Source organism: Lepisma saccharinum, chromosome 28 (genome assembly GCF_977018435.1).
Source record: "Lepisma saccharinum chromosome 28, izLepSacc3.1, whole genome shotgun sequence".
Classification (NCBI taxonomy): Eukaryota; Metazoa; Arthropoda; class Insecta; order Zygentoma; family Lepismatidae; genus Lepisma; species Lepisma saccharinum.
The window spans coordinates 5,700,385-5,715,146 of NC_139256.1; the positions used below are offsets into that span (position 1 = coordinate 5,700,385).

Sequence of the window (14,762 nt, forward strand, 5' to 3'; positions counted from 1 at the left end):
ACCATGATGCATTCCTTAAATAGTTAATACTGTCAAATTCACAGAATATAGGTTGAATGTTCTGAATAGCTTGAAGGTGGCTATTCCAATCGCCATCTCTGTCAGACGCCATGAGAAATTTCAACAAGTTTACAAGGTAAAGGAATGTATCCTAGTATAGGCACATTTCGAACTTAGTGGCACAATCATTGGAAAATTTCTGAAAGTCATTGTACAAAACTGCTAAGGTTGCTAAAAGTTCATTAAACTCTGTTGGGCTCGTTTTCACATTCTTAGTTGAAATACTTATTTTCAATTTCTGAGCTTGTTGAATGGTAATAGCATATTTTTCTTTGGGGTTGCATTTCCAAAATGCTGACCATTTTATCTTCAATATAGCTTCTTCAAGAATCGGTAAGCCCTTGAGCGATCTGACATAATGACTTCCATTCATTACTGATTCTGCAGTTTTAACACAAAACACTTTGCACTCAATAAGTGCATCCCTTGCACTACTGCCACACATATATTTTCCGATAATGTGCCGGAAGACCTTTGCGCAATGGAAGTTTCCAGTCATTGTAATGATGTCAGGAAACTCAGAAGGGCTACTCATCATAATATCAGCAATGATATGGAATACACCCTCATCTGAAAATACTGGCAAAGCTGATTGTTTTAACTGTGAGCAAAAATTCTGCAAACTTTTCAATGATAAGAAAACTGTAGCATGTTCTGTAATTGACCTGGTGATGAATGGAAGAAATCCCACATGCATGAGAGGTGGTGTAGCTGTTGATACCAAAGCACAACATCCAGCCCATGTTGGAACAATTAGATCATCAGTTGTATCTTCAGGAATCCCATGTTTAATTAAAGTGATTGCAAATTCAGTTTCAACATGTATCTTTTCAGTGCTCTCATGACAGAGCAGGTTTTCCTTAACTTTGAAACTTTCATGAAAACATGGTTTACTGTCTGATCTCTTGTAATGTAGAACCCTTCGACATGGTAATTCCTTTCGTATGTAATGACTTCGTTGAATATGATTACTCTGAGTTATCCTTGATTTGACTGGCAGTTTTGTTGGATCTGGACAAACGAATCGAAAAAAAAAAAAGATTTTCTGAAATAAATAACAATCAGACAACTTCAGGAACCATTTTATTCGATTCCTCACCCTTCAAAACATATATTTAGACATCAAAATTATGACTTTAACAGTTTCAGGAGCGGAAATAAAAGCAAAATATTGTCGCTGTCGACCATTTTGGAAAATGGCGTCTAAAACACCCGGTCCAGAATATGGTGATGTCTACCCAAGTTTTTCTGACTCTCCTACATGTATTATACTACGTTTAATTGGTTAGACAAATCAAAACTAAAATTTTTACGAGACTCTATTACAGGGACTGGATTATAGGAGTCGAACTGTCAAATCCTTCATTACTGTTTTGTGTTTTTTTTTAAAATTATTTTACGCCGCTTTAATGCTCTTTTAGGTTAATATACTCTTTCCGGGAATCTTTGGAGTGACGAGACCGTGAGTCGATAATGCAACTCTCTCGGTCACTGAGGCGCATATTTTCAATTTTATTTTGAAACTATGCTGTAATATACGTATTTTAGAAGAGTTACCAGAACGTTATCACTAGGGCTCGTTTTTCCTAGTGTCCGAAGACGAGGCCCAAGATATGTTCATTTTGGGTCATTGTAGGCCTGAAAAAGGTGGGTTTTATTTGTCCTTTATTGCCTTTTTCGGCGTTCTTTGGCTTATTGGTCCTTTTTTAGCCTTTTTTTTAGGTCCTAACGGCTTTATTTTGCGACTTCACCTTCTTTCGACTACGTTTTTACTGCCCATTCTCAATTCGAATCATCATCAGTTCATCACCTCTTAAACATCCTTTCTGTAGTAAAGAAATAGTAAAAACAGAAATAAATAAATATATTTGAACCATCCCTGAAACGAGAGAAAAACATTTTCGGACGACTGAAGCAGGTACGGTACAAGGTCCTTTAACCGTAACTTGTCTGGAAGGTCGCGCTGTAAGAGGCAACTTTCTCTTGTTCCCAAGCTTTCAGCACGGTGTATACGACCAGACAGCACGCGCCTGCAAAGATCTCAAGTCAGATAAGGAGGTACTGCGTATATTCATTAAATATATAATTAAAACTGAAGTTATTAATTAATTTGGATCACATTTATATGTCCTTTTTTCCGTTTTTAGGTCTTTTTTTATATTTTTAGGTATTTTTATAGGTCTTTTTTTGGCAATTTATAGGTCTTCAACTTCCCAGCCCTAGTCATCACCAAACAAGAATACAAACAGGAGAACAGTTGCTTTCAAAAGTACAAATATTACAAGTGTCAAATGAAAACCTTAAAATACCAATAAAAATTGTAGGACAGACTGTATGCAGCTCAAATTTACATGAGGTATCAACTGTTATTTACAAAACGACCTCAAGGCTCCAACACTAATCAAGTTACCTTCAAAATTCAATTTTGTTGTTTTTAAAGATCACGTGCACCAGTGAAAGGGAGTAGTTTCTTGCCCTCTGTCAGCCTGAATCTTACACATTTCTCGGAAAATGAAAATTTAAGATCTCCTTACATAGTTACCACACCAGAAAGTTTACTAATGGAGGAAAAAGTTCGACATTGGTCTCTGTTCGCAGGCAGATGGGTGGAAAGGCCTTCGCAGTGGCTCATAAGTAGAAATCGGACTTCAGGTTTCTAACCTATTTTTTCCTTTACAGGTATGTAAGAAATAATAGGCTATGTCAGCGTTTTGTTAAAACACGCAACGACTGATGAAGTTTTATAGAGCCTAAAATAACCTATTTTGCTTGTTAGAACCTATTTTAGGTTTATGCGCCTAGGTTTTTATAATTTTTTTAAGGTTTTACAGGATTTGTATGTCACACAGAGGCATTTGCTTTGTTTGGTCACGAAAAAATTCACAATGACGAACGTGTTTGAAACGTTCTCTGTCGATTTCCCCTCCTCCAAGTCCATGGTGATTTTTCAAAGCTCTAAACAAAGCAAAATGTCTGGTGCCACTGTTACCTGTGCAATCCAAAGTGGACTGATCTGTGTGGTCTTGCTCACTTTCGCGTCACTTCGGTGCTTTGTGGCATTTACGCCTTGCAAACTAACATTTCAGCATTGAAGTTTCCACCACTGACTATGTTTTTGTTGAAAGATTATTTTTAGCATATAAGATTGCGGTTTGACTGTGGATAACAAAAAGGATTTTTGCGTAACTATACGGCGAAGAGTGGATTTTAGTAGCAAATTTCTAATGTAAGTTGTGCCATCGCCGTAGGGTTAGGCAACACACATAACGTTATGCAAGATAGTGCGTATTTCAGGATATAGATGTCTTATTTTCATTGTCGGTGACTATACCTAATCAGCATTTTTCAGGAATTTTGAACTATTTTAAGTTTCTTTGAACCTACTTCAGGATTTTTCGAGCCTAACTTAAGAGTTTTAGGACCTATTTACGGATTTTCAGAGACTATGTTAAGGTTTTCGAACCATTTTTAGGATTTTTAGAGCCTATGTTAAGGTTTTCGAACCTTTTTTAGGATTTTTAGAGCTTATTTTAAGGTTTTCGAACATTTTTTTAGGATTTTTAGAGCCTATTTTAAGGTTTTCGAACCTTTTTTTAGGATTTTAGAGCCTATTTTAAGGTTTTTGAATCTTTTTAGGATTTTTAGAGCCTATTTTAAGGTTTTCGAACCTTTTTAGGATTTTTAGAGCCCATTTTAAGGTTTTCGAACCTTTTTTAGGATTTTTAGAGCCTATTTTAAGGATTTCGAACCTTTTTTTTAGGATTTTAGAGCCTATTTTAAGGTTTTTGAATCTTTTTAGGATTTTTAGAGCCTATTTTAAGGTTTTCGAACATTTTTAGGATTTTTAGAGCCTATTTTAAGGTTTTCGAACCTTTTTTTTTAGGATTTTAGAGCCTATTTTAAGGTTTTTGAATCTTTTTAGGATTTTTAGAGCCTATTTTAAGGTTTTCGAACCTTTTTAGAATTTTTAGAGCCTATTTTAAGGTTTTCGAACCTTTTTAGGATTTTTAGAGGCTATTTTAAGGTTTTCGAACCTTTTTAGGATTTTTAGAGCCTATTTTAAGGTTTTCGAACCTTGTTTAGGATTTTTAGAGCTTATTTTAGGAACCTAAAACTTTTAGAACCTAAAAATCGGAGGTCTAGTCATAAGTGTCTGCACGTGGACCCCAAAGACTTATACAGGCACTAACTCAAAGATGAAAATATATGTAGATCTGCAATAGGTCTGTACTAAAATGCAGAAAACTTGTGCAAACGTACATGAAGAAATCTACTAGGTAGGACACAAAAACAAATTAAGGTTTTCATTTCACTCTTCCTTGTATTTATTGGAATGTAACTAATGTAGGTTGTAAAAGGTAATGTAAAATATAAAAAATGCACGATAACATTTAAACTACTCTTTATTTTTCATTCTTAAATTGTGAAATTGCTTCACAATATTCTTCATATTGACTTCTTTTCTTAATAAGATAAATTAATTTACACGAGAAAAGTCAAAGAACCATTAACACTGTTATACCATCCTGAATTTGTCTTTTCTACATAGCTATACACAGATTCACTCCCTCAGCCGCACAAGCACACTGTTTGTTCCATAAAACCTCAAAGAATAGAGCCCTACAATCACATGGCACAAAGTTTCATTTTCCCAACATTTTTTCCTTTATCCTAAAATTTATCTGTGCTCATTACCATACTTAGACCTTGTGGTTATTTTGTACTCACTTCTAGATAAATGCACTAATGGAATGTGAAGAGAAAGTAAACATAAATTTTACAGAAAACAAAGATTGTGAAGTTAAGCTTGTCTTTTCTCTCCTTCTCTCTGTGTTGTATGTACTTTTTGTGCATAGATAGACTTATTAATAGAAACATTTCGGAATGTCCAGTTCATCTGTTTTCGTAACAAAAAAATGTTACACAAAATTTTACAACGGTATCGATATATTTTTGTCTCTGTTTGGAAGTGTGTGTGTGTATGTATATGTTTGTGTGGGTACTCACTTCGAAAGAGAGGAAAATTACATCGGTTGGAAATTTAATAGTGGCAACTCTGTTGTATATACGCCATGAAACGGAACCGGTGCTTCTCACTTATACCACATGTTAGTTTGATACCTAAGCTACCTCCCAGTAAATGGACTCTTCCTTCCAACACTAGGCGCATGCGCAGTGACGAGAGGAATAGAGTATCATTGGAGTTTGTCTAAGTTGTGCAATCAGAAGCCACTAATGTGAAAGTTCTGGTGATTCTCGCCATGCCTCCAGGACAGATTGTCAATGCGCAGGGTTACTGTTCATTTTTGGAACATAACCTGCGACCTGAGTTGAGAAAGAAGAGAGGGCACTTTCTGCTGAATCCTCCCATCATTTTGCAGGACAATGCTTGAGATGATCTACCAGCCCATGTGACTTTGATTTGATCCACAAGATGAAGCTTCCGAACTGTTCCAGAGATTCTTCAGGCTCCATTCGAACCATCAACAGAACAGGCGCTGCTACAGAAACAATACAACTTCCACATTGCTGACAATGGTTGTACACAATGCTGGTGACTACATCGAAGGGCTGAAAAAGTTTCACAGAGGTTTCTCTTTTGTATCACTCAAGAATAAGTAGTTGCCACGATTAAATTTCCAACCCAAGTGTATCGATACCATTATAAAACTTTGGGTAACATTTTTATATTCTTACACAAATAGTATAACATTATAAATATACATATATAATGCCATTTTAAGGAGTCACATAAATTTGGATTCTACAAGGTCACATTTTAAACTCTATACTCGCAGACACCGGCAATAAAGAAGGAGCACATAGATCCGAATAATACTCGCTTCCCTGTAAAGCATTTTGTGTGTTGCATAACTCTACGGCAGTGATAGACGTTTGCATTGAAAATTTGCTATTAAAATCCACTTAGCGCCGTACAGTTAGGCAACACACAACGCCTTGCGGGGAAGCGAGTATTATTTCATGATCTATGTTATCCTTCTTTATTGCCGGTGTCTCTACTTTATAATTCTCCGAAGCTTTTATTTTTTTTTTCGTGTGCAAATTCTCTGGTTTGAAGTTTCCCATATACTATATCCGAAAAGATAGGGTAGTTGTTTTTAGGTCCACTTTATTCTCAGAATGGCTAATTGGTACTAGATCTACAGTTTACAGTGGGATCCGAATCCCGGAACTAGTTTAAGTACAAGTCAACAGGGTGGCAAAAGGCCAATTTGGAATCTAGTAATTGTTCGATTGTGACAGAACACACACAACAACATGCACTTGGTTTACAAAGGGAATTGGCTATAATACATGATTGGAATGTATCATTGATATTTAAGGTTTTGATGGAACACTTTCTTGGTTGAGTAGCGCCGTCTACTCCCACAGACCTCAATCATAAATGTGAGTTTGTGAAAGCTTCTCTTGATTTGATGTCTTTCGTAGAACATTTGGTGTTTGATAGCAAACTTAGAGCAAGAAAAAGTGCGGAATGTTTCTTTAAGAGAGAAAGAGAGAACAAATGACAGTCATTAAGTTAAGAATACATCACACACTGAAGACAAGCATCATTCGTTCTTAGAATCAAACGCACCCACGGACACTCATTCCTTAACACACATGCAACTCAGTCATAATTTACATAAACAATGTAATTTTTATCTATATTTTCATGGTTTTTCTGTACATTACCATCACAGTCAAAATACGTTACACTTCACTTAATGCCAATACTCTTTTTCCCAACTTTCTGTACAAGGTACGTCATAACGGTAGACACTGACACAACTTTGGTCATGATGGCTTCCGTACCACACTAAAGCTCTTGTCTGGTCTTTCGGCGGGCGACCTACATGCTGGTAAGGGAAGTGGGGAGCGGGAAAGACTCCACAGACCAACCAGCGGTGGCGCCGAGAGTTACGATGTCGTGGGAGGAAATGCTGCGCGCACCTCGTTCTACAAGCTGCTGTGTTTCTCATCACGCTGGATTGGTTGATTCCCCGATTCCTTGCCAGCATGTAGAGCGCCCGCCGTAAGACCAGGCTATAGCATGGCGGAAATACTGGTATGTTTACCTCTGAAAGGCACTACTGAAAGCCGCTCTAGCGTTCAAGAGCTTGCGGACACTGGATGTGCTCCTGGTACAGTACCGTTAATTCCATAAGGGCTCCGGCTCTGGAGCCAGCCTGACTGTCCTGAGGATCCGATCACTTCGTGTGGTTTTCCCGCAAGGGCAGATATCACCGGAACGCACTGGTCGTTTCATGCGGTTCTTCTACCACCACCTCTGGTGCATGAGAGGGTGAGAGTACGTGGGCATGACGTTCATGGGATTGGTGGGCATGCACGAGCTCGCCATGCTCATGCACGTCCCCATGGAGGGCATGCCGGACAGCTGCATCGCACCGAAGTCCATGTTGACGTTGAGGCCGTTGAGAGGGCCAAGGGGATTCGGCGCCTGCACGGCCAGGGACCCGCTTTCGGAGGTCTTGCAGTTGGGGTTCGAGTGGGGCTGGCAGGGTTTGCCGTCGCGCACCAGCACAGGGACCGCAACCCTCCGCGGGGAGGGTAGAGTGTTCACGTCCTGCAACCCCTTCTCTTGCTGCGCTCGCTTCGTCTTGTACCGGTGGTTCTGGAACCATATCTTCACCTGCGTCGGGGTCAGCCGGATGATGCTGGCCAGGTGCTCCCTCTCGGGCGCCGACAGGTACCTCTGCTGCCGGAACCTCCGCTCCAACTCGTACGTCTGGGCCTTGGAGAACAGCACGCGCCTCTTGCGCTTCTTCTGCGGCTGCTGCTGTCCGTCCGCCGTGTCCGAGCTCGCCCCGTTGCCGTCCAGGGACACGGACTTCACGTCGTCCTCTTCCCCGAGATCGTCCGGATCGTCCAGCTTCCCCTTGTCGCCGGACAGCGCCGTCGAGTCGGCGGGCGCCGTGGAGGTGATGCCGACGCTGCGTGGGCTCCCGACGCCCGACGAGCACGGCGACCTCGAGGAGGGTGGCGGGGATGGTCCGGCGAGGGGCGGGGGCGTGGAGGGCGTCGTGGAGCCTCCGTCGAAAGACATGGACATGTGGAGGTCGACGACTCCTTCCGCGGAGGTCCTCTCCCTGACGTCGGGCAGCCTGGGGTGCTGGCTGTTGAGGACGCGGGACGTGATGACGCTGGCGGTGGGCGACGTGCTGTCCGGGCTCAGCTGCTGCGGGGCTACGGTCTCTCCCGATGTCAATCCCAGGGGAACCAAACCTGCAAGCAAACGCAAGAAAATATTTCAATGATGCTACATTAATGTGCAACAAAATTGTTACACCCCAATTTAAAGACACAATGTTTAATAGGTGTTGCCACGTTCAACAAACATATTTGCTCCGTTTAATAAAAATCTGTTTGTTAATTCGCAAACCGATTTTAATGATAATGGGTTTAAAAAAAAAGCTGCAAAGAACTTCAAAAGAAGACCCAGATCGTATTTGTAGGACTACCCAATATTATGAAAAAGTTGCCTCACAGAATTGATAGGAGCCTTTTTTTGGCACATTTTTTTAAAAATCTGAAAATTAAAAATCGTATTTAAAACCTTTCTACCTGCACTGCATTTAAATTTCACCACGATCGGATCACAAGTTTTTTATTTATAGAATTTCAAACACAGCGGCCGTTTGGAACCCCCCGCCAAAAGGCACTTTTTGTTGTTCTCACAATAAAAAATTGAAGGCGTACTGGAAAAAATCTTGCTTACCATAGATGAATGCAGAATTGAATAAACTAAATTTTGATATAACTCGTTTTTATGTCGGTGCACTGGTTAATTTTTATTTTGAGTCCAAACTCGAGTATCCATAATGTTTAACCGACAGTAGTAGTCTTAGCCTCTGAAGCAGACACCATTTTAAAATATTTTGTTCGCAAACACCAAACACCCAAACAAAATTATCCGACAACGCCAGTCTTCAAAAATTCTGGCACGCCATTAGGCTAAATCGGTCCGTTTCGCAGTCGAGGAAAAGCCCCCATTTCTTTAATTCGCTCAATGTCTGCGACGTCAATGTGCTTGCTCTATGGACCTTTATGTCGACAACCTATTGATCAACAAGTGATGAATTACCGTCCACTATTTTCATCTTATTTCGAGAAATGGCGCTGAAAATATGTGATTTTTCAGCTGCCGTCGAGGTGTCCGGTGGGAAGATGGATTGGATTGGCAGTGTTGTGTGGAACAGATGCAATGGGTACCGGAAAAATAACCACGCAGGTGTTTTCACGGCTTAATTGATGTTGATGCATTAACGAACAATCGTTTCGTGATTTAGCAACTCTTTTTCGATTCTGCTTGAAGGGGGTGAAGTAAGCTTTGAAACTAATAAAAATAGTAGTTTCGTGAATGTGTTTCGAAGTAGTCAATACAATAACAAAATAAATCCTTGACAGGGGTTCCATGGAAAAGTAAAAACTGATTTGCATTTGCACTGGGACCTAATTAATACGCCTCTAAACGCACGGCCATGAAATTAGGCGGCTGGCAGAAGTTCGCGCTGTTGCCACGTTGGAGCACAACCCGTGTGTTCGGAGGTTTAAGAGCAGTCCGACGTGTAGATATGGGATATTTACGCGATCATCCGCTCTGTATCGAATGGGACACACTAGAGTGCGCGTCAAATCTCCTGCATATGGCCTTGAACGGCGAAACAGCACTAGCGAATCACGTGCTGCGTTGCCTATTCCGTTCAACCACGCTGTCTCTTTTCCGTGTGAGATTTCGACATGGCACCGCTGCAGTGCGTTGCTATTGGCTATCGCCATATGCAGGAGATTTGACGCGCACTCTAGTCCCCGAAGAGAGGTCGGTCTGACGCTCGAACTAGGCAACGCAGCCTGTTTTACGTTGCCACAAACTGCGCGAGAACTGACACTTTTTTTTGTCCCTCTTCCGCTTTGCTTTCCCATATGTGGCACCAGCGCAATTCTGCCCAGACGCCTATTTTCATGACCGTGCGTTTAGTAATGTGGACATGACGAATGATTACTTTATGGGAGAAGTCATTTTTTTTTCGCATACAAAAGCTTCTGTACGACATAGTGTGTCTAAAGTACAAATCACCAACCCTGAGACCTTCTGTAAACAAAACAATCTGCATGCAGAAAGCATTGCAAACTCATAGAAGTAAAATAATCCACACGAAAATCCAGCGTTGTTACAGGATTCATTACGTAAGTTAAAACAACGGCCAATTTGTAGTATGAGATACGCTGCCGCAAATGACGTCTCACTTTACACCCAATGCTCTTTCTTTTGTACTTATTGCTTCACCTTTATGGTTAACTCTTTGCACCAGTAATCATTTCCCATAAATTTGGCTTCTTTCTTGCATGCGAATTCAATATATTTCACTTGCAATTATTTTAGACAAAATGGTAATGTATATTTCTGAGGTTTGATATAGATAGGAGTGTATTTGAAATTTATTTGTAAATTGTATCTTATGTAAATAAAATATATAATGGGCATAAACAGCCATATGCAATGCTGTAAGTCCAATAAATATATTGATGATGATGATGATCAAAACAAGACAAAGAAAGTTCGCAAATTTATTGCGGTTGGAAACTTTGACAAGCATCCTAATAACGATTTTTCTTCCGCCAAATATGGTGCACTTCGTAAAATAACTTGGTGACATGGCAAGGCAAGATAAGTGTGAACATTTTGTAGGAATATTCATTGTAACTTTCAATGAGCTTAGAGATTTGTGTACATAATGATATTTTATAACATTGGTTATTTTCTAAAAATAATCATGCGAACAGCAAGGAAGTAGTACCACTTTCAACATGGCGAGTGTAACAGCAGATGATTGCGGTAGTCTGCGGTCATGAATCAGCTGACACGGAGTGATACATCGAATCGGTGAGACGGTTTGTTTACAAAAGGTCTCAGAGTTAGTAATTTACACTTTAGATATGTTTTTTGGTCGACACTAATTAACAAATATAAAGATGATATTGAAACTCACTGGTATAGCCAAAGGGTGATCTGGCAAAGAATATCTGTTGTTTGGAAGACCCATAAAGAAAATATTTTAAATCATATCTCTTGGTAACTAATTGAAAATTTCTTAAAGGCAATGCAACATTCGATACTGTGTAATTTTTCGGGAGTCATAGTATTGGAAGCCATAGTTACGAAGTTCAACAGTTACCGAAATGGGTGGAATTATTCTCAGCTGACATCTACATGAAAATATGTGAATTATTGAAATGAAAAACTAGTCAAATTGTTTAAAGAGAGATTTAAATGGATACATGCAAGACCAAATTATATGTTTAAAAGGATCTTATACTTTTATAACACCATGGTTCATGACACAACTACATACTTTATTACTTTAGAGTAAAATTAAATGTAATATTTACAAGTAAAGTGTCTCGGAACAATAATTGTCTGGCAATGTAGTCTACGCTGTAAAAAGGAAAACACAAGTGTACACTGTGAAGAAAAGTTCACTGGAAAATATAGATCTAAGGCAGTAAATTTCCGCTGTCATCCAACCAACATGACAATGACTGTTTTTCAAGTATTAACGGCCGTTACATTGTTAACCTCAATAATGCAATTTTAATGATTTAGTTTTTAAGAATGTGGTGCACGCAACTGTATGATAATTATCTATCTTCTTGCACCATAAAATATTGAAATTTAAATTAAAACCGGTTTCGTCTCGTTTTTGTATATTAATAGGCAAGCTGTTAAATTTTAAAAGTATTGTTATTAAATTATTTGCATTTGAAAGGAAACTACGTGGATGAAAAATGTAATATTTAGCTAGCATTCACTTTACAGAGGAAGGGTGCTTTTCATGAGATCAGCGGTGGTTCCAAATTACCATAGCTCTGTTCCAAAATAAAAAAGTAGATTTTTGCAATGTATTGCACATTGATGCATGTTTTTTTCATTCTCATTGTTACATTAAACTTTCATCATAACTCGAAAGCATCAAATCAAGGCTGATGTATTTTGATGCACCAATTGTCACATTTTTAACATGAAATTTTGGTTTATTCGAAACGATCTGGTCTGAAGTATTTTAATGCATCACACGGAGCAGCAGCGAATACAAATACCCTTGATGCTCATAATGTGTTACTGGAACCAGCATGCTTCTAGCAATTGACCCATTTTGGGTAGCAGAGCCGATACCACTTCCGATACCGATATTCTCACCGATTCCCGCCGATACTTGAAAATTGTGATAATAAAAGTTGTTGAAAATATTGATTAATATAAGTGTGTAAGTATTCCCCTCAAATTACATGCATCAATTGAACAAGATTTTTGCTTAGAAATATTCAAGAATTATATCAGAATATTAAATTACATGTTACGTTGTCACAAAAACAGTTTTTTCACACAAGACTGCTGCAAAATGTAAGGAAACTTCTAATTTTGCATAATTTGTAGGAAATTAGACTTCGCGAAAGTGTTTTTGTGGAGCCCGTGAAATACCAATATGCCGGAAAGGTATCAGTCAGTATCGGTAAATAAATTCCAGCCCTAATTTTATGTTCTCTGTGTAGCTACTGTCCTAGCCTTAAAAACAAAAGGAAACACAAAGACCCAAGGGGTGTTCTTTTATAACAATAATATAAACATATGGCAATTATATTTATGTCAGATATTCACTGCTCCCTGTTAGAATATCGCCTCAACTCAACATCCCCTTTTCGGACTCTTCCCTTCCCCTTTCCTCGTAGCCGAAAATGATGTATTTCCACTCTGACACCAATTAAAACATGGCCGCCAAAAGCCAGGGCGATAAGCACAATATGCTCCGTGCATCATGCATATTAATGCGAGATGCGGTGATGAATTGAGGCCGTCGTTCCTGCTCGACCCCAACTGCAAGCGGCCAATGCATAGAAGGGCTGGGAATGTAGAGGGGATGCAGGGAACAGTCGTCGTCAATGGCGATGCAAACGATCCCAAGGGACTCAATACACACCACCAATAATGTACATGTGTGTGTACTTTGAGACTACAAATATACACCGTGGGAGACTTGAAAACACAATGTGTACCCATTCCACCCTCCAGCAGCCGTTTTATGGAATACTTCTTGCTCGATTTCGTATTTGTATAATTTTAAACTGTAAAATGTAGTCATTGTCTTTAAGTTAGGCATTAATGTTGTGTGTGAACATGTGTGTGGGTTTTCTGATCGAATTAGTATAGTCATTACAACCCGCTCGGTGGCCGAGTGTGTTAAGTGATCGAATTTCGATTTGGCAACCCAGGTGCTTGAATTCCAGCCCCTTCCTGGGCATTGGTGTCCCTTGTCTTTGTCCATTCATTAATTCCATCTAGTCATTGTCATCGTCGTCATGACTCTAGCGACTGTCGCGGACCCTGTTCACCGGGAAAGACAACCGGCGCTGACGCCGGGCCGCTTTCCGCCGAGTCTCGTAGCGAATGTCAGGGAATGCTCTGTGTGTGTATGTGTATATATATATATATATATATATATATATATATATATATATATATATATATATATATATATATATATATATATCACACATACATACACACACACACACATTACTTCAATTATATTTAGCTATAAAACTACGTTAAGTTATGACACTTTTTTTATAGTGTAATTAATATATTTTGCCTTTTATTTTAGTTAACACGCGGAGTTTTATATTGGAGTAAAGTGCATAAAGTACATTTGATGCATTTTCTTTTCTTAATGCACCAAAATTTCAAAGATGTCAAAATTACATGTGCATCCACCTTGATTTGATAAATTTCGAGTCTTGTGTGTGGAGGTATGTTAGGGAATGGCAAATTTCTGGAAAGAGTTTCAACCAGAAGGTGTCCCAGGATAGGAGTTTATTTCCAAAAGGGAAATACACTAAAAATGGAGCTAGAATTTCAATCCGCATCAACAAGTCATCGCGACTTAGCATCCACCCCGTTGGCTCCGTTATACTCCGTTAACCATCAAGCGATTGCTTAATTAAGCAACGAAGAGAGAAAACGGCAAACGTAAATATTGCTTTCGGAACCAAGCAATTATCTCCGTTTGGGACGGAGCGTTTTCTCGACTTCCTCTCAAATGGGACATAATGGCTCGGATTGCAGCGGGCGGACCATAAATATGAAATAGCAGTCGGCGACCGAAGAAAGGGGGAGGAAAGATTTTGGTCCACGGAGCAGCAACAGGAAACCAGTTGGAGAGAGATACAGATAAATCCCGCTGGGGAAGCACAAGAAAATTCCATTTATTTCAATAACGAGAAATTAATTTTGTAATGCCCCGAAATATTGTTCAGCCATTTCCTGCAACTGAGCCCGAATGTACTGAATTATCTTCTCAGACGAAAATTGCCAGAGATTTTTGCTTGGAAAATTGGTTTCCACGTTGAAAAATTAATTTACTCACCATAAATAACGATAAATATTCCAGAAAAAATAGCGAAATATTGTTAGTTTAAATTGTTCTATTATTATAACAATAATATTTGATTTAATATCTTTAACCTTTATAATTTGTGTTGAATGAAATATTGTTACTTCAAATAGTTGTAGTTAAAACAATCAGTATCAAAAGTAGAAAACTGTTGGAAATTTTTGTAAAATTTGCAATATTCTATCGTTAAAATTTAACTGTTAATTTACAAAAACGGGACGCGACCGTTTT

The 14,762-nt window shown here is 39.0% G+C and overlaps 1 protein-coding gene across 1 annotated transcript in view; it reads right to left on the minus strand.

Moving 5' to 3' along the window:
• Positions 1-4,497: 4,497 nt before the first annotated feature.
• LOC145980692 (uncharacterized) overlaps positions 4,498-14,762 on the minus strand; it is a 49,322-nt gene continuing 39,057 nt past the window's right edge. Inside the window, exon 4 of the mRNA XM_083113750.1 lies at positions 4,498-8,307. Coding sequence (XP_082969876.1) covers positions 7,340-8,307 — 968 coding nt within the window. The 3' untranslated portion in view covers positions 4,498-7,339. The remainder of the gene's footprint in view (positions 8,308-14,762) is intronic.